General features: G+C 37.1%; 2 protein-coding genes across 2 annotated transcripts; both read right to left on the reverse strand.

The window, feature by feature from the left end:
- Window positions 1–6,599: 6,599 nt before the first annotated feature.
- Window positions 6,600–8,212, reverse strand: LOC122028607 (protein BIG GRAIN 1-like). Its single transcript, XM_042587452.1, has one exon. It carries the CDS (start codon window positions 7,795–7,797, stop codon window positions 6,730–6,732), a length of 1,068 nt encoding a protein of 355 aa, XP_042443386.1. The 5' UTR covers window positions 7,798–8,212; the 3' UTR covers window positions 6,600–6,729.
- Window positions 8,213–18,292: 10,080 nt separating this feature from the next.
- Window positions 18,293–22,331, reverse strand: LOC122029872 (AP2-like ethylene-responsive transcription factor AIL1). The gene is made up of 9 exons (XM_042589014.1): window positions 21,665–22,331; window positions 20,346–21,027; window positions 20,191–20,273; window positions 20,034–20,042; window positions 19,865–19,953; window positions 19,720–19,793; window positions 19,558–19,608; window positions 19,366–19,442; window positions 18,293–19,046 (listed from the first exon to the last, which is right to left on the reverse strand). The coding sequence occupies exons 1-9, from the start codon at window positions 21,879–21,881 to the stop codon at window positions 18,520–18,522; spliced, it is 1,809 nt and encodes a 602-aa protein (XP_042444948.1). The 5' UTR covers window positions 21,882–22,331; the 3' UTR covers window positions 18,293–18,519.
- Window positions 22,332–24,412: the final 2,081 nt, after the last annotated feature.

The raw sequence follows: 24,412 nt of genomic DNA on the forward strand, positions 1-24,412 counted from the left end.
GCTAATCGATTAAGTAACAAAGAAAAGAGCTATTGCGAGGTTACGGTGGGATGCGATTAGATCTGACGTAACAATCGATTGGGGGTAAGGTCAATCGATTGGGAGCCCTAATCCGCAGGATATAAAGGTGACGATGAAGATTTAAACACAACACTTCTCCGATTCTTTCCACCGATTTTTGAAGGTTCTTGGAGCAAAGTACTGCTGTATTTTCAAGTATCAAACGACAATCTACAACAACAAGAGATCAAGAGTAAAGGTCATTCATTGTTGTATCTATTTCCTTATTCTTATTGAATTTCTCGTTGTAGCTCTTATTCGCTTGTGTATTTGTTTGTATGAGATTTTTCAGCATCTTAGAAGGAGGATTTCAGAGTGTACTGTGAGTGAGGAGAGTGTACTCTTGGATTAGTGTTCTTAAGGAGGTGGATATCAAGTAAAATCAAGGATGTTAGTGTTTACTTCAAGTTTTCGCTACAATAAATCATCAATAAAGCGATTGGAGTTAATCACCCCTCCCCCTCCTATATTTTTCATGAGTGTCCTAACAAAATTATCTTATAATCCCTAATCATAATTCAATTTTTTCTTCATTCCCTTACTCAAATTTTCTTTGTTCTCATGCCTTGACGAAACATATTTCTTTACTTCAACTTCCTAATACTATTTAATGGATATTAATTTACCTAATTGTGATCATTTTTTATCGTATGTGAAAAGTATAAAAGGAGGTATAATTTTTTTCTATATTTAACACATTTAAGCTAGAATTTAGTATGTTTTTTTTATCTAATTGAACATTGGGAGGCATACCAATCGATTGGCTTAAATTGAATCGATGAGGTCAATTAATTCAGCTTAAGTCAATTGATTGGTCAGGCGGACAATGAGTCGTGCTTAATTTAATAGAAAATGTATTAGATTTTAGTTTAAATGTGTTGAATTTAGGAGGGATTATGTTTCGTTTTGAGCGTTTTGTATCTATGAAAAATAGGTTATGTTCCCTTGCGACAAACTCAACTGATCGATTGTTGATTGATTCCCAATTGATCTAAGTTGCCCAATCGATTGCCCCAATCGAGTGGGGTTGTCCAATCGATTGAGCATCTCCGGTCGATTGGGAATCGATCAGCAATCAATTGGTTGTGTTTGTTGCAAGAGAACGAAGCTCTCATAGGTATAAAAAGTCCAAAAGGATCTATACCCAATCGATTAGGCTAGTATACCCAATTGATTCAGCCTAAGTCAATCGATTGATATGACTCTCAATCGATTGGTCAGGCGGTAAAAATTATGCTCAATTCAATAGAAAATATATTAGATTTTCTTTAAATGATGTTGAATTTAAAAGAAATTATATTTTCTTTTGGACTTTTGTGCCTATAAAAAATGAGGATAATTAGGAAGTCAAAGCAAACATATATATTTGGTCAGGGAGTTGGAATAAAATTTTTTAAACAAGGGGATTGAGAGCAAAATTTAGGGTTTAGGGTTGAGAGTAAAATTTAGGATTTAAGGTTTAGGGTAAAATTTGAGTTGGGGATTTTAAGACAATTTAGAGTATGGATATTAACTTGTTCTCACTTGAATCAGAATCCTGTTTTTGAGATCCAATATATAATTAGTCATATAATAAATTAAATACGAAGTACAAAGGTCATCGAATCGCTGTTTATTGCATTACGAAGAGTGAGCTATGGCTCTTGACATAAAAGTCACTCAAAATGGATACTTTTAATCATTTAAATTTCAAAAAAGTTGATGATATGGTAGTTAAGTTGGATCATCGAAAGTGAAAGTGAAAGTTTAAGAGGTCGGCTGGCGTGACCATTGAAGTCAAAAATCGGTCAATATTCTGAGTCAAAGTATATCCTTATTTAGATTGAGAGCTTGTTCGATTGGATCCTTTGGCCAATCGGGCCTTGAACCTCGAACTCCTAAGCATTGATGAAGCCTGAAGCCAAGTATGAACGAGTTTGACCAAGTATTCCTATCGATTAGACATATGATTTGATTAGACATGCTGGACGCTTGACCCACCTGAACTCGTAAGCATGGATGAAGCTCGAAGCCAAGCATTAACGAACTTGACAAAGTGGTTCAGCTGATCGGACATATGGCCCGATCGGACATACTAGACGCTTGGCCCACCTGAGCTCCTAAGCATTGAAGCGTGAAGTCAAGTATTAACAAGCTCGTTCGAGTGTTCCAGCTGATTACTCAATCGGACATATTAGGCGGTTGGTCCACCTGAGCAAAGGTTGAGTTGTTGACTACATTCACCGAAGTCGATCGGATGGTTCTTGTGAGTGATAGCCGATTAGATTATATTAAGGACTGAGTCGGCTTGTTGGGTGAGCCTATGGTGACTGCTACTGTTCTTTCCACTATTTATTTACGGAAATCGATCACTGATTTGAGCGTCGGAGGATTAATGTCGGGACCCCTTCCCTGATCGGATCGCTAACGCTCTTTCTACACACAGGAGTGTTTGAGAATTACTTAGATATAGTGGTCTTCATTTGGTCCATATCTATTTTTTCCAATCAATCATTTTTTTCGCTTTCGAACACGATCCGTTGATATATCCTTAATGTTAAATTATCTTTTGATCATATATAATTAATATTGTTCATTATTTGGTTACAAATTCAAGGTTCCTATTTAAAGGTAGATCCGTTACCTTAACGGTTCTCCTAGAGTCGGATCTATGGATATAGAGGGAGGTTCATACAAGTACACAGACGTTAAGCGTATGATAGGATTGACTATGTCGGTCATCACCCTAGAATTAAGATCGATCATTAATCATTACGTTAGAGTTGTCATTCGTCCACCGTCTTGTGCTACGTCCTTAGACACAAGGTTCTTATTTAAGTTTTTAGTGAAAATAATCCACAAGTTTAGGGGATGGTGAATGCACTATAACTACAGTTTGGCAAGTGATGTTCCTTAACGTGGTCCTAAATATATGTTAAAGTTTAAATTCCAAATATAAAACGCAAGTCAAAATGATGAACTATAGTTTTTTCAACTAAAAAAAGGTGATTCAGTTAACAAGTCTCCATTGTTTCAGCTAGACCGAATTATAATCAATTCTAGATTTAGTCACTCAATCGTTTTCGATCTAATTATTCTTAAGTATCAAAATCAAATATCAATTACAATATATAAACTCTATTAGTTATTAATATGTGAAGCACCTGCTTGATCCTTCCTACCATTCCTCGGTGAAGGACGTATTTGGGCTTTACTATTTATGTGGGCTTAAACAGTAGAAAAAGGTATTATGGCACTATAGTTGTTAATCAATAGGTAGAAATTTTAATAGTTCATAATTTTCATTTTTATTATTATATTATAAGGAGACATTCGACCGAAAAGAGTTTATAGTAGAATGACTAATGATGCTAACTAATTTCTTTCATATATTTTATGTATAATTCTTCAACCCCTATTTTTCAAGTCAAATAATCATTTCCTTGTATAAATATCGAAAACTTCCCTATTAATAGGAAGGAAGCATGATTTGAGTGAGTGAATTAGAATTTCTATTATATGATCGACCAGTATAAACATCAAAAACTTCGTATTAGCCTTGTTTCACTTCAACAAATAAAAGTTTGACCTAATAAAAACTTATTTAATAGAGAGATAGTTGAAATGACGACAAGGCCCAATAAGACAGGCCCAATAAGACGGATTGTTTAAGATTATCTAGATCCCAAAAAGTTAAATTTACACTTGCGAAAATTGTGGAAATTATTGAGTGATTGGGGTTGAAAAAAGGACCCAAAATTTTGTGAACAACTGGAGTGGAATTTATTGAGAATTCTCAGGTATAAAGATATGAAATGGGAGATATAAAACTCGCATAGAAATTGATATTCCTTCTGCGTTTGTGTCAGTTTGTCGATGTTCAAAGGTGACTTATTTAAGACCAATGAGAGAAATAAGATTATGTAGCTAATCTCAAAAAGATTGATCCCACAGACAATCACATGAAAAGGATATATCAAGCAAGTTTCATCATGAATCGAGCCTTGTCCATTTCGAAATGTAAATCTATCTGCGCCTTTACCTTGAACAAAAGTAATTAAGATTATTTTTAAAATGATTACTATTATTATTTTGGCAGCTATGCCTCAAAGCTTTTTGCCTGTCTAACTTATGGAGCTCAGATTGTCAGAGACAAGATAGAAAGTGAAGAAAGCGTGATCTGCAAGAAAATAAAGAAAATAATGAAAAACAAAAGGTAAATAGAGAAGGAAGGCATCAACTCTCAAACTCTTTCAAGTTATACATATATTACACAATTAAATCCACACATAACAGTGTTGAAAGAGGTTTAACTTTGTCATTTCTATCTCAATAATAATATCTTATATCCAATATAGTCTGAAAATACTTCATGGTAGATACTAAAAAAATAGAGAAAAAAAATATGAAAACAAATTCTTTAGGGGTAGAGGAATTATTTTTTATACATACTTTTGGAGTTATGAAAGTATAAAAAAGATTTTCCTAGAAGAGTGTAAGAAATAAATTATAGTGTGCCTTTTAATTTGAAATCTTATAGGACATATGACCAAGTTCCGAGCCTTGACTTTGTATATGCAACTAAGCATATAACAAGATTGGCTAATTGTTCGAGGAAACGTGATTTGATTCTTTTCATGTACATGAATGTTGGCTATATAGTTTTTGTGATCTTTTAGAATGTTGGCACTTGTGGATCCCTCATGTCTATTTCCAATGTCATATCATTTTTTAAGCATTTTCTATTATCATATATAAAGCACAGATTAAATCTTAACAAAAAAAAAAAACTCTACTTAATAGACTTAGTCTTTGATGTCCTCTTGTTGATGTTGAGATGCGACTTGATTCAACTTAAAGTCACATCAAAGATTAACTTAATTCAAGTCATTAAAGTAGGAAAATCATCATTAATGTAATGTATAGTGCCATATACTCTATATAATCCTCTACCCTAAATAATTAAATTGGCTTTTACTTTGTCAACCACAAGGTTGAGTGTGACACGTATATATAAAACCTTGATTAGTTAATGACTTGAGAGAGCTTTAATTTTCCACGTAGGGTAGGGTGGCCATGCAAAGCAATTAGCCTTTGTTTTTCAAGAAACCCTAGACAGACATGCTCCTGTTTAGCTATATCTATAGACATTGATTTGTGGATTAATTAATTTGACGTGCATTGTAAAGGAGAAAAAGAAGATATCTTACTAGTGTTTTAGAGTACAAAATGGTACACACTTTGAAGTGTCCCAAGAGATCAATCCATTTGCATGGCAAAAAAAGGAGGGACTTGAGAGATTAAATATGAAACTCCAAGTATTGTCCCTTCAAGTTCCTAGAATTCGTTTAGGATATTTAGGCCATTAACACCTTACAAAGTCGGCAACAATCCTTTCTTGTTCGGTAGATTGATAAATGTATCGCCATATTGCAACACCTAAGAACTTGTATTTCTTGTTAAAGCGAGTGATCGAATTGAAAAGGGAAAAAGGAAATGCAAGGATAAGATGGATTTGATGGCCCGGCCATGATGGAATTATCTTCCATGAGTTCTTTTGACTCATGAACTCATGAAAGCTGAAAAAGAGAGGGTGAAAGATCAAAAGAACAACACACCCTTTCCTTATTGTTAACTTCATTGTGCATGATTAGGTCAAATTTAACAAGAACTTAATTAATAAGAGAATGTTTTTGTGTTCATTCCAGATTTAAAAAAAAAGATAATAAAAGTTATATTATAGCTCATGACCAAATTATTCATGAGATCAGGAGTAGTTTACTTACTATTTAGAAATAAATTATACACAAATAAACTATATGCAGTACTTGTAATGTATGATTATAACATTATTTAATTTGTCATTGATATTTAAGAAATTCTAAATTTTAGATGTAAATACAGTTATAAAATTACAAACAAGAAAATAAGTTTTGTTTGTTAAACAGTTTTAGCCTTTTAAACCATAAACACAATCTTAGTAGCTCCAATTGAATTGATAAAGCCTTAAGTTTGATTCAAAATTGCTATTTAAGAGTTATGGTACTCCAATATCATTAAGTTAAATAATAACTCAAGAAAATATTAACAGTTACCCAGATCTAGATTTAATATATAGGAAAAAACAAACGTAAAATAGTATATTTGAATTTATTTTTTTTACTATATAAAAAATTTATCTTCTATTTAACGTGTATAAAAATAGTAGTAAAATTAAACATGGTACCGTCTCCCCTCGTAGCGTCATTGAATGGGTGGCGGTTAATAGAGATACTTAAATTCTCTATTGAGTTTTGACTCATCATCGACTATTACAGTATCGACGGTAAAATTAGCACAATCCATCAAATAATTCCATAAAAGGAATTTCTTTCCTGCATTGAATCACAACTCAACCTTGTCTTTTTTAAATTTTAAAAAATAATTCAAACGTTAAAAGTTCAAACAAAGTAGCTGAAAATTTTATTTAGAAAGTAGTTTTTGAAAACATTAATCTCATCCACTTTTTTTTGGTAAATTAAACCAACGAAAGCAAGATTTTTACTATTCAGTGAGCCAAGCAGTTAACGATTAAGAATTAGCAGCACACAAAACAAAATAAGATAAGAAAGAAAATACACAGACACTTGTCAACCTACCTGTTCACTTTCCACAATTTTTGTTTTTCCGGATTTTTTTTTTTTGCCAATTTTAGTAATTTTTATTGGACGAGGCCGCGAGAAAAGCGGGATTGTTACCGAGATGAGTCGTCTCGTACACCGGAAGCTCGTCTCTGTAACCGCCTCCGCCAGCGACACCGCCACCGCCTACGCCTCCTCTAACGGTAAGATTCTCCAACTCGAACAGATCGGAGCTCGAATCACTCATCTCGTCTTCCTCTTCTTCTTCGACCTCCAAGCTTCTCAGCATCTGCTCCACTTTCCTCCTCGCATCCTCTCTCGCCTGCTTCCCATCCGCCACCGAGATTGGCCGCCTCCGATCGTCTAACCTCGCAGCCGCCGCAGGATCACGAGCGCACGCGATCTTCTGGCTGCAGGGAAGGATTTCCTCGCCCATGACCACGCTCACCGGGTGGAACCTCACCGATCTCTTGAAGCCCTCGTCGTCCGAGGCCGGACCCCGCCTCGACGATGGCGTCTTCACTAGGCACGGACGGGAATGCGTTGACGCCGCCGAGCAGGGCGAGTCGTCGACGGTGAGCGGGGAGGGCTTCGGCTTCCTCTGTTTCCCCGCGGCGTTGGCGAAGAGGGAATTGAGGAGGCTGGCGAGGCGGGAGCCAGGCGACGCCGGCGTCTTAGATCGCCCCAGGTCGCGGAGCTTGTTTCGGATCGAGCTCGACCTGGTCCTCTCCCGATGGTGCTTCGCTGGAGGCGAAGGAGCGCGCTGCGTCGGCCGGGGAGGTGGAGGAGGAGGAGGGGGGCGCGCGGATACGGCAGCGGCGGAGCGAGAAGGCGGTGGGAGGGTGCGAATCGGCCGGATCCGGGCTCGGCGGCTAGCGGCCGACTCGGGCTCGGAGGAAGAGGAGAACCCGCCGTAGCTGGAGTTATCAGAGGAACTGGAGGTGGAGATGGGCTGGAGGACGCGGGGTCTGATCAGAGTCCTCTCTTTCGAGGGCGGAATCGGGCGCTGCTGGGCGGCGGCAGGGAAGGGGTAGGGCTTTCCGCCGCCGTCGGACTCGTCGATCGAGCGGTAGATGACGTCGAGCAAGGTGGAGGAGAAGGACGGGTACTGCGGCCGCTCCTTCCCACATCGCTCCATTAATCCAATAGCGATTTTTCAATTTCAAGGAAAAAAAACAGAAGCCTTTTCAACCGTTCGATCGAACACTTATTTTATTTATTTGAAATTCCTTTGCAGGAGAACAGAGGAAAAGCGGAAGAGGAGCAGCAGGCAGCAGCAGTAGCAGCGGCGAGAAGAAGGAGGCGATGCTCTCCGCCTTATTATGGCGATGGGGAGTAACTCGCGCGCGTGCGATTGCTGACATGGCTTTCTTTTCTCCTTTATTAATTCTCCTATTTCAGTGCGGGGCCCAAGATGCTGTTGTCCGTCCGATCGGATCCGATCCTCAGCATGCAAGCTCTCGGTAAGAGTCCTTCCTGGTGCTGCTTTTTGGTTCAATGAAAATTAAGGTAGACTGGTGGGTTGGTTAAAACTACAAAATAAAGATGCCCGTTGCAGTCGTTTGTTATGTTATGTCATGTATGTATATAGGAGGGTGCGGATCGCATCGCGTGACAAGAAGAGTCCAAAATTTGACACTAAGCACAATCATTAAGCATTTAATTTAGACGAGCTATAGATGGAAGGCACTCGTGACACAAAAGGAAGCAAATATTCCTTGCCTTTAGTGTCCTTACAGTTGCCATTTTGGTACGAATGACATTAAATTAGCAGGAGAAAATAGGACAGCTCGATCGGTAAGATTGCTTTCTACTTGGGTCACGGTACGTAGAGTGTGGCCTTAGAGCTAGCTAGCTAGCATGGCTCTGAGAGGGACTAAAGCATACATGGCACTGAGAGTGCTTTGGAAGTAATCTAGCTTTGCTATGGGACCATCTTCTCGGCTGGGAATTTGGATAAAGGTTAGGGAAGCACGGGGATTTGGCAGTCTTCTCCATCATGAATGCCTTTTGTAATGGATACCAAGCTCTTCCTGCCAAGTAAGGAAGCAACGCTGGTATCCTTGCGATTATCTTTAATTAATTAGGGGCATCTGCCTAATAAATTCCCTGCGCTTTAATGCTTACCATAATATTTGAATTAATAGGGCACGTCCTTCGTCTTTCATTTTGAAGGAAGGAATATAGAAGCCATTTATATGTCTTTTTTGGTTGGACATCTGGTGATTAGTGTAATTTAGCTCACTGACAAGCAAGTTGCTTAATTAGTCGCACTCAATTTTTCCTCAAATTGGCATTATTAGGCGCCTAAACAGATCAACCCTAATTTTCAGGCTGGGTTTTCCTTAAGACTTGCACAATAGTACTCTGAATACGAAGACTTGACATCACGAAGTTGAATTACTTCACAGTCTCAGAGTATATTAAAGCTCAGATGTTTGTTTATGAGATGCACAAGTTAATTTTCTATTAGTCGAATAGTACTTAGTCTGTCCGTGCCCATTTGGTTGCTTGTGACAGCCAATTAAGCATGTGTTACTACTGCTTGCTTTTTCTAAGGGCTGGATAATTAAGCATGATGTGGAGGTGACTAGTTAAGAGGGCCACAGAGAGGGGACGAAAAGGTGAGCAGTCCTTAAGATAAATCACAAAATTTCAGTAATCATTTGATCCTGTAGTGGGTACAGCAGGTTTTTTTTTTTTCCCCCTCTTCCCAGGGATTATAAAATCTATCTGTAGCCTAGGAACCATGCTGTCTTTCATTTGGATTTTAGTTGTTTTATGGAACCTGATGATGTGCAGGGTTTCTCTTCAAGAAGGCAAGAAAATGGTAAGACCTTTTCTGGAGTACCAGTTCCCATGAGGAAAAAGGAAATAACAACAGATTAAACTTATTAAAATTCTAGATTCATATATTAGGCAACAATAGTAAAAGACCACAACACAAACAGATCTTTCAGAAATGCTCATCTGGCCGCCATCATCATCAGTTATCTGACAACAATTTTATCTGGGATCGATGCTGGAGCTAGCCAGGCCTGTAAGAATCTTATGCTCGGAGTTAGATTCTCCTTGTATTGCTGAAATCCGTCAGTCGAGTCTGTTCTCCAGAAAGGCAGAAGAAGGATCCTCAAAGATCTGCCCGAATCTGACTGCACAGCCTCGGTGGAGTGAGCGAGCTAAGCACCCATGCAAATGGTGGGTGGGGCAAGCAGCCCCCGCACACTTTTATGGATTTTCAACAAGTTAATTGTGAGGCTGTGGTCGCCCTCCGCCGGCGGCCCCCACGCCATTGGATGGAGTAATAATTGTGCTGGCTGGCTCCTCCTCCAACCGGCCGGTCGACTCACACATCCTTACCGAACCATTCCACAATTGTTCATGACCATGACCCACCCGATTTGGAATCTTGTGCCGCATTGGTTCGTACCGAAACCGGTTTCTATATATTTATAAATAGAAACTTGAAACAAAAAGACATTAGTTTGATCGAACATAGTTAGCCTCAGAGCAAATGTAGATAGTAAAGAATCAACCAATCCAACTTTTATTACATTTGCCAGTAGCTAGCTAGCTAGCTAGCTAGCCTATGTATATACGATGATGGCCAGTTGTATACTCCGCAGTAATTAAGGAAGCAGCTGAACAGTGTAGACCCCCATGGCAGTATGATCGATCACTTTCTAAATTCTTATGCATGGTCCCAGATTAAATATAATGGATCTGCATCGCTGCGTGCCTGCGCTGCGCCTGGCATTAACTAATTACTGACTACGTGTGTTAAGCAGTGGCAGTGCACACAGCCCCACAAGCTGAGTGTGTAATATTGAATCAAAGGATAAAAATAATTACCACACAAACAAACGAAAGCTTCTTTCTGTAAATTAGATTTTTATTAAAAAAAAAATGGAAGGTTTGATGGGAAACGGATCCGAGACCGTAGGTGGGTGGACCAGAATCCAAACTTGCTGAGTTCGAATCCAACAACTTCTGACATTTTCTTTTAATGCATGTGCTCCTCCGCCCACGTGTGTTCTTCTCTATCTCCGGCCTGGTTTTTTAATATTTGTTGGATATTTTTCTGTAAAAAAATATAGGTATATTGAACTTTAAAGGATCCAATTAGCCATCTACAATGAGTAGATAATTTTAATTGGTGTAGCTTGGTATAGTGATATAGACCTTGTCTCATTTATCTTGATATTTTCTTTCGATTATCAAAGTAGTTTTATTTATCTTGATATTTTCTTTCGATTATCGAAGTAGCTCTACATACAAGAGACATATTTTTTTTTTTATATCGTCGCTACCAACTTAATTTCATTAGTCGTTAAATTATCTTTTTGGATATCGACACAACCCCTTTGGATAAATTTATTCCTAAGGATAATAGTATTAAGATCGAGGTGAAGACTAGATCTTTTTTCCTTAAGATGATATTGTCCCGCCCAAATACTTATGGTTTATTCACAATCATTTTCCAAGATACAACGACTTGCGTCTCGAAATAGGAGCATTCCAAATTTAGAACCCTGTCGAATTTTCAAAGTCTTGAAACTCTTAAGAGAAGAGAGCGAAGATAACCCAAAAGGAGAATTCATAACTTAAGAATTGAGTATTTTGAGCGGAAAGAATGATGTTTATTTTATAGGGATGAAAGATTACTCCTAAGAGGTAAAAAGTTTCTTCTAAGAGGTGAAAATATATGGGATGCGTCTTTTCTCTTAAATCTTTACACTTAAATCTTCTCACTATGATTAATTAATTAATTTAATTAATTAATATGATTAATCATTTACTTAATTTATTATAAATATTAATTAATCAATTAATTAATATCATAATAATTAATCTTTTAATCAATCAATAAATTAATCAATGAAATTAATTATATTTTTATACCCCTCAATGGTTCTATATACTCGAGTTAACATTTATTTATGAATCTAACTCGTATTCGAATTAAATTTTCATTCGATCATATCAAACTAATTCTTTATTAGATATTAATTTCTCATTCGCTCAAAAAATTAATTTACGACGATCGAAATAATCGTCTTATCCCTATTTATTACTAAACTAATTTTCCAACCATTTTTAATTCAATGACTTTTTTTTTTTTTACATTTTTTCGGGGATTTGCAAATTTGTTTTTTTTTTACTTTTTTAATTTAGCTGTGACGTATTCTTAAAGATAAATAATATTTTTTATAAATAAATTTAATGTAGTAAAAAAATATTTTATAACGTAGTAGGTAATTTTTTGTAGAAATTTTTTAAAGCGTGAAAATAATATATATTTTAACTTTCCGCTAGCCAAAATAGTTAGTTTTTGAAGGCTTATCCAACAGGAAGTCTGGAATTATTTTATAGTTTTGATTAACGTATCTTAACAAATATAACTTGTCAGATTAAGTTAAAAAGCATATAAATAAATTTCTGTGAGAATACGAATTAATGATGATTTATATTGTCATTTTGATCATTCAAAGTCAAGTAAATTTTTTTGACAATATTTTAATGGTCTTTTATAATCAAAGTTGAAAAGTTAAGTCAAGTCTAATGGTTAAAAGTAAAAAAAAAAAAACAAAGATATATATAAGCTAGTATTGATGTTAATATTTTTGCTTTACTTAGTATCCAACTATTTTTGAGATAACTAATCTAAAAGTCCCATCTTCATTCTCTCAAATGTATTATAAAAATCTTCTTCTCGAACGTAGAGAAATCTCGTACAAACTTAAGCACTAGAATAAAAAATAGAATACGAAAATATAACAAGAATAAGGAAATAAATGCAATACAATGAACACATTGCTTTTGATCTTTTGTTATTTGGAAATGCCTCTTGTTGACTCAGAAATGCAACATCATGTCACTTTAGAATCACCAAAAATCGACATAAGCAATTATGTCTTCAAATCTTCACGAAACCCTTTTTTGAGGATTCTTTTGATACCTTCTAATCAATTGACTTACTCTCAATCGATTGTTATGTCAACTTGACTGTTCAAAATTTGTAGAACAACTCTTTTTCGTCATCTAATCAATTGGTAAGTTATACCAATTGATTTGTCAACTTCTAATCGATTCAAAAGTTTTTTCCTCTCGCGAGAATCTTTCAATCGATTCCAACAGCTCCTATATTCTTGCGAACAAGTTTTAATCGATTACCCTAATCAATTGGTGAAGTCTAAATTGATTATCCAATCGATTCCAAACTCTTTTGATCTTAGAGAATCACTGCCCAATCGATTAGCCTAATTGATTAACATTGTTGAATCAATTGCAATTCCAAGCATTTCTGATCCCATGCAAAAAAAAAAAAAACCTTGATCGATTGAAACCAATCGATTCACATGAGGCTTAATCGATTGATCAATCGATTCTCAGCATTACCGTGCTTTACGAAAAGCTCCCAATTGATTAAGAAATCAGTCTAATCAATTGGAAACAGATCCCAGTCTAATTGATTGGTCTTGGGCTAATCGATTTGTCTAATCCTAAACTCTGAACTTTAGTTCAGAGTTCCTTTGTCCAATCCAAAAGTCATTCAGGACTTGTTGGAACTTCCCGTTGCCTAGCATCCGGTCAACCTTGATTTGTTAGGGCTTCTTCACCAAGTACCCAGTCAACATTTGACCCATTTGGATTTTTCATCTAGTGTCAACTCCCGTTGGACTTCTGAGCACCAAACATCCGGTTTCCCTTTGACCAACTAGAATTTTTTTTTCCTTATCTATCCTCGCTAGGACTTCTATTACCCAGTTTTCAACTAAGTTTTCACTGCCTAGGCCCTCTAGGACTTACATTGCCTAGGTCTCGACTAGGTCTTTACTTCTTAACCCCGCTAAAACTTCTATTACTTAGTTTCCAACTAGGTCTTCATTGTCTAGTCCCGTTAGGACTTTCATTGTCTAGTCCCGTTAGGACTTTCATTGTCTAGTTTCCAACTAAGTCTTCACTATTTAGCTCCGTTATAACTTCTACTGTCTAACTTCACTCACTAGAGCTTTTCTATTGTCTAACCTTTAGTCATGACTTTCCATTGCCTAACTGTCAATTAGATTGCCTAATCTTTAATTACGACTTCACTGTACAAGTATCCAGTGCTCACTTGATTTACCTCTCTCACATATTATCAAACATAGAAACTCAAGCTTGAGTTAATTCGAGCTTAATTAAACTGGTCAATCTTGACCCGAGGGCGATGCATCAACCATTTTATGGTCAAAATAAAAAAACATAAATGATTGATTCTGTCTGAAAATGAGAGGGTAGAAAGCTGGGGATGTGGCTGCTGCGTTGACTGGATGTAGACCGCGTCCTAATCTGAAAAACAAGCAACGTCAGTGCCGAGCCAGGGAAGGACTCCCCGGCGTTGGCCCTCCGACGCTCAAGTCAGTCACCGGATGTGTAGAGGAAAGCGGAGCAATAATAACGCAAGTCTAAACAGTGAATAATGTGTATCTCCCGCGGTGCTTGGACCCCCCTTTATATAGAGCCCTGGTAGGCGACATGCACGCTCCTCGAAACGTGGATACATTCTCCAATGTGTCATATGAAAGGATCTGTCAGGAAAATACCTCTGATATCATACCTTAATAGGGCATGCATATCCTTGACAAGACAGTAGAAAATTATGTCGTACAATCTACCTGTTGACCATGTCTTGTGTCAGCGGCAATATCTCCCAAAAGGATATCGAGAGATATAACAATAGTCTTGCTACTTGGTCGAGCGGGATAGCCTCTCCGCTGGGACTCCTCCGCTTTGTCGGCCTCAACTGCTCTTCCTTGCGGTGATCGATTGGCTGTAGTAGCTTGTATTGTCCCTTCAATCGGGCAGGCTCTTCGGTCTCCTCAGTGTCCTATCGGTCCGCATTGAGCGTCTGACTGTCTTATCATATTATCCCGAGCTAGACGGCTGGCCCGTTCGGACACTGATTATCTGACCAACCGTTGTAGCCTGTTGCCAATTGGACACTGATCGTTTCGACTGATCATTGTAGTCGATCTCCGCTCGAACATTGTAAGCGAGCTTTTTGACACCTTGGTGTTGATCATCTTAACTTTGACCTCCACCTCGACAATTAATTCGTATCGAATTAGCTCCTATTTATCGCTGTATCAATGATCTTACTACTAGAGCATCATAAATATAATACAATAATAGTCCCGTATTATTATTTTTTTACTTAAAGATCATCAAAATAAATTAAAAGGAGGATTATCTCATGTTATAATAAAATAATAAAAATATTTCAGTTAAATTAATTATAATTATTATTTTATCTATAACAAAATTTTGAGTTTTTTTTTTTAAAAAAAAAATCCTCACACGCACCGAGTAGTGCTGCATCTATCCGACAATTTTCCAAACCGATTGGATTTCTTTATTTATTTTAATAAAATTGCTAAATTGTAAGGCAACAGTTTGTCACGCGGGGCGGAGCAACGGCTAACGATTTGTGCCGACCAACGGAAGTGAACAAAATCTGACACGATCTTTGTATTCCCGAAAGCATATAACATGATGACTCAATATAAAATGATATTATGTCAAACAGAATTAAAAAAAAAAACAAAAAAGAAAGGTAAATTTATAATTTTATGAAAAAGTAAAAATAAATAAATAAATAATTTTTTCTCTCCCAAAATATATCACATGATTGCAGACAAGGACTGGCTTGATGCGGCAGGTATCATCCTGCCAACGGAGAGTTTGGAACCCTGCGATAGAATTGAAAGGATCAAACAAAAATAACCCCTTTTTCCCTGCCAGATCTCACCAGCTTAATTACATTCTGTAAATTTGGACCACCGAAACCCGCCACTTAGTGAAACATGAATTTGTGCATCGCACTCAGGTGCCATTAATTGGCACCATCCACCGTGCCGATATATACGATCTTGGCATGTAGTGGTCACATGGTGGGTCGGTTGATCATTCGTGTTATGGGACAATGCATCCAGTCCTCTCATGGGGCCTTAACATATATCCCTGCTCCCGGGCTATTCAACATTCCCATGATCCGATTCCTATTATATTCCTCGGGTGTTATGGGATCATCTGGTCTGGCCTGTCGAGTGTCGACCTTTCCTGAGCTAGTACTGAAGGATTAAGGATGTCTGTCCCGAATTGAATCCATGGGTCTTATCAATCTTAATCCCGGGTGCGTTTCCCTTTTTCTCAGGAGAAAAAGAGGATCACGAGACAAGCCATATGGGGTGTGGGAGCTGGGAGGGAGGCAGCTGTTTTATGATGGCGAATAAGAAAGACATCGTCCTCGACCGTCCATGCATCAGTGGGTTGCCTCACTTTGGAGGGGCACCCTGCGGCCAAAGCGCACGCACCCGTCTCGAGTGGGATATCGGTAGCAGCTGAGTGCCTTCTATTTTTGTCCGCTGGAATCAGCCGCACTCACTCGCGGAGGATGCGATGGTGATGTGATTGTGATGTGGGTTGTGTAAGGCCCATGGACAAAGCCTGCTGGGCCTGATTACTCGATGAGCCTGCTATCCTTCTTGTTGAGCAACCTTGTTAGGGAGAGGGGATCCTCGGGTCCACTTTTTGTCGATCAAGGGATGATTTACAATGTAATTGTAGTTGAATCGTCATCGCGATTCGGCCGCCATTAGTTGCAATCCCTCCCTGGGCTCACCTTCCCATCCAGGTTATAGGTTAGGTCGGGCTGGATGGCCGGAGGCCTCCCCTTGCTCGGCAGCCCAGCCATTCGCCCACTGCCGACAGCCTCTGAGCAACTTTCGGTTATCCACCTCGATCCAAACTATAACCTGACTGGGAAGATAAACCCAGAAAAAAATTGCAACCAATTGTATTGTGGATTATCCCCTAGTCTATAAAAAATGAACTAGAGGATCTGGTCTCCTTATTAAGAATTATAATTTTTTCTGAACATAATGAAGGATCCAATCCGAATGAAGGAGGATAAAGAAGAATTTTTATTTAGATAAGATTAAGTAATCAAAAAATTGAATATAAATATTCTTAACGATAGGTCTATTAGAATTCTACCAATATACCACCCGAATATTAAAATTAATTCAAATAGTTCAGCACCCACGTGAAGTTAATTTTGTAAAAATTAGTATCACATTTAAGTCTTGGTGTTGATTTTTATAGCTGATTTTAGTGTTAATTTTTGAAAATTAATACCATAGTAATGTTAAATTTTGATTTAACTAAAATAAAAATAAAAACAATTATCTAAAATAATGAATTTTATTTTAAAAATAAAATTTTAAAATAATCAAATTAAAATTTATAAATTTATCCAGTTCGTCAGTTTTATTAAATTTTTGCTCATCCCTTGAAGGATGAATATTCGATTCTTTCGATGAATATGGAGATAAAGCTAAAAGTTGAATATCTGCTAAGGATGAAGATAATATAATAAATAAAGATGACAGCTAAAAATATAAAATTCTATCAAACTCGACCACTGCCATCTCTAAACCAAAGCAAGCAACCTTATCACTTACAATTTATTAGACTTTCTTCATCCTACCAATTCTTCTTCCTCACTGATTGTAGTTATTTACTCTACTCAGTTTTCGGTAGAAGAGCTAATGATCAGGTCTGCTGAAACAAGGATAATTATATTTGCCGACAATAAACACAGATAAATTTTAGCTTCAGACAAACTGATGAGAGAATAAAATAACTACATATTCTTCTCATATGGATAGATCAAGCATGACAAGTATTTACCCTAACAGAACGACGTTTTACATAGACCAGACACCGGCATTATCATTGAAGGTTAACTGCGGAGATATTTGAGTTCTATCAATACATCTATATGAAGAATTATAATATTGTATTGATTTTTTTTAGTAGTTTATTCATTTTGGAATCAATTGCCTTGGAAATGATGATTCTTTGCGTGCACTTGAGTAGGGTGTCTTTTAATTTAATTTAATGTTAAATTTGAGTATGGTAGTTAATATTGTATTGATTTTTCAGAGGCCTCGTCTGTTTAATAAAATAATTCAAAATATAAATTAAAAGTTATGTGGAATCCGTAATCAGTTTCAAGTATTTGTGCCCGCTAAAATTTGAGAATAAAAATGAATGACAAAAGTCACTTGCTTCAGTATTTATCATTATGATTTTAATAATTTCGTCAAATATTTAATATACCTTCACCAAATTATAATGCATCCAGTTTTTTAAATTATAATAAAGTATAAGAGAAATATTGACAAAATCAAACAAAAAAAACCAGAATAAAATGACACTAATAAAATTGTAGAGGATATGTTTAGAAAATATTGAAAAATTACGAGTTAAAATGAAATTTACCAAAAAATTAAAAATTGTTATCTCTGCTGCCTGCCTTTCTTTTCAGCTAGTCACTGAAACGTCCATGGAAGTAAGCCTTGTTCTCTTCCTTTCCTCACCTTGGGTTTTGCTCCCCTTGAACAGATCCTACAAATAGCAAAGCAACTCAGAAGATTCCTTACTGATGGGAAAAGCACCATGGCCTTCTGCTAATAGCAGAAGCATATAACAAACAAAAATTTCCAATTTTTTTTTTTCACATTATCTAAAAGTAAACATTGATGAAGCAATTTCCCAGCTTTACCATTCTGATTCTCTAACCAAACTTTAAGTACTTGAAGTTGAATGTTAAGACATTACAACATTCTACAATATTGCAGTTATCTTGAAGTAATGTAACAAAACGAAGTTGGCATTATCGTTGAAACTTCCAGTAAATTAGTAACACATCTGTGAACTTGCAGTGGAGCTTTTGGCAGAAGTTTGGCTAAAATTGTTGTCTGTCTTTGGTTGATAACCGAGAAGGATCAAAAGAGGACTAGCTACTGATGCTTCAATCGTTCAACACGGCAAACATTGGAAATTGATTGACCGTTACAACCTCCGAAGGCCTAGCAGTTGCCACTCTCCAATTTGCTGTGTTGCTACCGTCCCCGTACTCAAACTTCATCGCGGCTGGGCAGAAGTACGCCGGAGAGTAATCTCTGTAACCACCATGGTAGGATACATCGTGTGTAAAGGTTTCTGCCTTGTCATCTGAAGAGTTATGGTTATTTCTCACTGAAGGTGAAACTTCAGGTGGAGCATCTGACAGTAAAGGGTCAGGAGCATAGTAGGCCTTTGAATTCCACAGCATTTCATTCGGACCCGAGTTTGTAGGCTCAGCAATGGTCATCTGATCAGACGATGTGGGAGTGGTTTCTTTTGGTGGTCGTTTAGTGAGGTCGCCACCGATTAGGGGGGAACTCGTGCAAATGCGCTTGACATTGTAGTTGCTGATGTCAAAGTTCGTCACTGCATTTGGCCCCCTGAACTTGATGGCGGCGATGTCGTAGGCTTCTGCAGCCTCCTCTTGAGTGCCTGCAGAGTAGATAACACTTGAAGAATGATCAAATAGTCAATAGCTAATTTGATGAAAATGAAGTACTTCACTTGAGAAATAGTTCTTAGAATGATGACAAGAGAGTGATTCAGAGCGACATTTGATAAAATACGAATTTGGAAACAAATACATCACCCAATTCAAATTCTGACTAAGAAGACCAATCCATCACCAATTATCAATACTCGTAGAAGAAAGAAGAGTTTCTCATGCATGCAAAACTTGAATACAATCAATTAAGCGGACTGATGGTTGATTAGTTGCATATATGCATTCTTGTATGAAGAAGTTACTCACTGAAAGTGCCAAGGTACAAGTCCTTGTTGCCTGCGACTCTTCCGATTCTAGCTTGCCATCTCCCATGCTGGTGGTGCCTATGATGACGAAAGAAAAGGGGTTCGTGCTATGGTTCAAGACAAAAAAATGCTACAAGGCAGTATATAAAAGTGCTGTGCTTAAAATGCTAACTAAAGTTGGGATTGCCAGGACCTTGTCACTCCTCTATAAACCGATGCCCCTCTCGAGAAGCCACTGCTCTTCCTAAATATATTAAGAAAAAAAAACGAAGACAAGAAGTTTGTGTGATCCATTTCAATATGTTTGTTAGGATAAATTTCAGTATGCTTTCTAAAAGGATAAGTGTAGATTAACCTTCGAAGACTGGCAATGAACTCTTGACGGGTCATGTTCTTCATCTCTCCAAGCTGATTCTCATAGGTGCTCAGCTGCGATAAGTAGCCACAAGGGTTCAAAGAGATTATGCTAATTAATATGCAATGGATTCATTTCCACCTACCGGAAAATTTGTGTGAGTTGTTGGTCCCCAATACTTGAGTGCAGCCAAATCATATGCCCTTGCCGCCTTTTCTTCCTTGTCATACCCTCCTACAATTCAACATACACAAAACGGATACATTAAAAGACTAGATCCGAGCCTTAAAACAAACTAACTATGCACCACTTACCAAGATAAACTACCACCAAAAGAATGGAGGATCAAGAAATCCATTTAAGGATGCCATGGAAAAAGAAACAACAAGAGGTTAAAAGTCTCCCCTTAATTAGATAATTCATAAGCTCGTAGCCAATTCGATGGATGATTTGAAATAAGCAATGCAGTACCTTGCCTTCCTTTTCTTGTTTGACCTTCCCTTCTACATGTGTTGTCCCACAGGTGGGCTTCATATCTTCCGGTCCATCTATGCCTAAAGCACACACCAATCTTGTTTACACTTCATTAACATAAGTAAAGCTTATTATATTCCAAAAGTGCTCACCTTGTCACTCCCCTATACTGTGAGGTTCTTTGCCCGAAAGTCTCAATAGACTTGCGAGGAACAAGTTCATGGGCTGATGATTTTCCATTCGAGCAATTGAGATCAGTGGTGGCCTCCGGCAAAGATTCCTCAGTGGTCGGAACAATTTCATGAGAACAAGTCTGAAAACCAGGGCCCATAGAGAGGCTTAATGATTGGGACTCACTTGCCTTGTTCAGTTTCCTATTATCCGGTACATATTGGTGTTGCCGTAGCCATGACTTCATGCTAGAAATGGAGGTTGAACTTTCCATTCCTAAATTATAGATGGAACTTGTAGTGGAGCTTTGGTTAGCATTTGCAATGAGGAACGCCGGCTTGGGGGTGATTCGATCATCAAACGATTGGCGAGGGTGGTGGTGGTGGTGCTGGTGGAAGCAGTGAATATAGGGGTATCCCACTTCGCCTTTTTCCGCTGACGGTGTTATCACGGTGGAGGTGATTGAAGGGGGAATGTTAACATTGATTCCATCTACGCCCAAGCTGTGGTGATAATACAAGTCGTGGAATTGCGAGATGGGCTGCTGTTGTTGCAGGGATTGGTGCTCACCATTGGGATTCCCTGAGTAGCTACCCAAAAAATCCTCAAACTTTGGCCCTTGTTCATCATGGATAGGGCTGGCAATTACATCATATTTCCAGTCTAAAAAAAATTCCAAGCATCATTCATAGTGTTAGTGAATCTTATCCATGTTTTACCATGTTAAGGAATCAAACTTCAACATCTTTCAATAAAGGAACAATTAAGTTAATGCCTCAGTTCAATTCTTTCTTAAAGCGAGAAACTACCAACATCAAGTAACCTATCTTAGATCCAAACCCAAGTTACTCACTTTTTCTGAAAGAAAGGACCAACTTTTGAAGACGAATATTGATTAAAAAATGGACTTTTTCGACATAATAAAAGTACTTAATTCAATCAAACACTATATGGATCCAACAACTTAGAAGGAACTGTTATTAGAGAAGGGTAAGGCCCTATCTGTACAAATTCCTTAATGAGAATTTCTCCAGAAATCAATGACTTCATGAAAAAAGGGTAGGAAAAGATTAGCAAACATAACCCCAATCACACATATTTTCAAACAAGAGCCAAGCAAAAATGACAAGAGGTCAAAATGGATGAGAAGGATTGCATGGATTCAACTGGAACCAAGATAGATAAACACCTAAATCCATAGACATAAACTTGGACAACAAACCCATTTCTCACACAACAAAAAAATTTGGATAGATAAGAGATGAGAATAGATTAACAAAGCCTAACATTCTCATCCTACCTGAAGCAGGGGGATGCCTCAAGGGTGGCTCCATGAGGGAAACGGAGGCATCAGAATTCAGAGGCATAAGAACAAGAGGATTGACAGGAGGGTCAGTGCCAGTAGTAAACCCCACCTCCTCACCATTCCCTCCCTCTCCACTCCCATGCAACTCATCTTCCTCAACTTCTCCCCTGCTGGAAGACAAGGAGAAGCCAAGCCAGTCGTTCACCTCCATCAAGCCCGAGAAAACTATGATGCAAGCTGCAACCCAGAAATCAAGAAAACTACGATGGGAAGCTCTATGGGATGTTCTCTATATCGACTCCTTGCAAACCCAAGAACGAGGTGGTGGCAGATTAAAAGCAGAGGAGCGGCAGGAATCAGAGGCGAGGCTTGGCCCTGTGCGATTTATTGTGAGGAAGACTTGCTTATTTGATTACGCAGCAGGATGTTTAACGTTTTTGTCCTCGCGTTTGGATTATAATAAATAAATTTGTGGATGCAGAAGGAAAGATCAATGGGATACGTAAGAGAGCGAGTTTGGAGTACGTGTTTGTGTGCGTGCCGAGGCGAGCAGCAGAGTCTGCTCTGCGATGCCACCTCGGGACTCGTTCCATGACCCTCAACGTAGATAAGCTTGTTTGATGGAGGAGCAGAGGCAGCAGCCACCGCTCCTTGAAACCGTCCATACCTTCCCTGTTTTTTCTTCTCCAGTTTAATTCTTCCGCTCGTTTAAAATAAATTAAATAGCGAAAAAAAATCACGGATACTCAATCAGCCTGTTAAAGTAATATATATATATATACGCGCCAGATTTTAATACGTTGTCCGATCCCCTTCTCCGACTCCATTTTCGATCGTCTTTCTTGTATTTATTCGGTGAACAAAATATAAGGCCGGACCGTTTATTACAGGATCAATCGAGTTGTAAGATTTAAATATCTTTTATATATTGTTAATTTTTTTTTAAAAAGTACTTTCTAAAACCTAAACACCAAACCAGAAAAAAAAAATTAACACCAGAAGCCTATTGATTACCCTTAGATGGTGTGCAGAGTAATAAATATAGTGAAATATTATCTTGCAATTCCATCCGTGAATATCTGGTGAGCATCTAAGTTATTTTTTTTATGATTTAAAATTTAAGATATAATATTTAAGTTACATAAAGTGAAAATAAAGAAAAAATAACACTAAGTACTTATATACACCAAGTATAATTTATTCTAAAGCTCAGGATTTAGACATAGGATTTAAAGTATACAACATAAAGTGAATAAAGGGTATATATAGAGAGACTTGCTATGCTGCTGACCATCTGCTACGGATTCGTGTACATTTCGATTTGAGGCACTTCAAATGCATTGGAGATGTTTTCGTAAGGTTTTTTTTAGGATTGAGGTGCTTGGATTAAATCCAGACACCTCAATTTATTTATTTTTTATTTTTTAAAATCAACATTTTCTTAAAGATAACACTATACCCCATGAGCATATAAAATTTTTAATCTTAAATACTATAACTCAATAGGGAAGCCTAAACTCTAGAAGGAAAATTTTATTAGCTTAAACTAATTATAACCCAACTCCTAAATTCTAAAATCTTAAACTCTAAATCTATATATAATATATCTTGTGAACATTTAAAATTTTTAATCTTGAATACTATAACCCAAGAGAGAAGCTTGAATCCAAGAGAAAATTTTTTTATTAGCTCAAACCCATTATAATCCAATTTCTAAATCCTAAAATCTTGAACTCTAAATACATATAATATATCCAAAAAAATAAATTAAAAAAACTTTTGATTCAATCCAGGGTGCCTAGATTCACCTAGATTGAATCAAAGTGTCTTGAATTCAACCCAGAGTGCCTGGATTCAATCCCGACACCTTGGGTCTGCATATATATATATATAGGATTCAATCTCGTCACCTTGGGTCTGCATATATATATATATATATATAGTTACAAAGATCATGTAAGAACATTCAATTCATACTTAAAGAAAAATGGTTCGTGCGACAAAAAACATACTGAACAATTACTACTAAGAAAATTGTTACACTTAACTTAGCTGCTCTATAGAATAAATATGAGACATCAATATCTTGTATTACCCCAGATTAAATCATGTACATCAATATGAATATCTCTAATACCTCATAATGATTATTATGTCGAAAGCATGTTCAATATCTCTAATCAATACAATTATTCACAATCACATTTTAATTACTCAACAAAAAATATAACTAATCGATCAGTGAATAAATGCCAGAGATGTAAAATAATATTAATCTTCCTTTTAGTTAGAATCTATTCATTCTAATTAGTCACTTTCCTAATTATGCTCTATAGACCGAATTATCCATAGCCAATAGGAAATATGCTAAAGTAGCATACACTAATTAGAACTTCAAGTAGACAACTAAATAGTCACTTAGGATAAGATTGAGATTAACTTATAACCTCAAGGGTCTCACATAGTGGAGAAAAAAAGATCTATTTTCCTACTACCCTTATTGTCGTCATAGCACATGTGGTATGAATCATATGCTATAATATTTTTCTCTTTACAAAAAAAGAGTACATATTTTTCTTAAAATTTAACATCGTATATATTTTAATTTAGACATACCTAATGTATAATCTTGAATTCAACATTTGAATTGCAATATGACCTTAAGCATATTTAGTAAATGGTGAGTTCAAGTACTTTGATCATTAGTAACACATAAATTATCTCTTCTTAATATAATTATCA

The sequence above is a fragment of the Zingiber officinale genome, chromosome 10B (genome assembly GCF_018446385.1).
Source record: "Zingiber officinale cultivar Zhangliang chromosome 10B, Zo_v1.1, whole genome shotgun sequence".
NCBI lineage: Eukaryota > Viridiplantae > Streptophyta > Magnoliopsida > Zingiberales > Zingiberaceae > Zingiber > Zingiber officinale.

Coding starts and splice junctions, on each gene's coding strand:
- LOC122028607 (XM_042587452.1), bottom strand. CDS start 7,797: ATGGAGCGATGTGGGAAGGAGCGGCCGCAGTACCCGTCCTTCTCCTCC.
- LOC122029872 (XM_042589014.1), bottom strand. CDS start 21,881: ATGGAGGTGAACGACTGGCTTGGCTTCTCCTTGTCTTCCAGCAGGGGA. Junction 19,794..19,864: donor CAACTCACACAAATTTTCCG/GTAGGTGGAAAT, acceptor TACTTATCGCAG/CTGAGCACCTATGAGAATCA. Junction 19,443..19,557: donor GTTTATAGAGGAGTGACAAG/GTCCTGGCAATC, acceptor TCGTCATCATAG/GCACCACCAGCATGGGAGAT.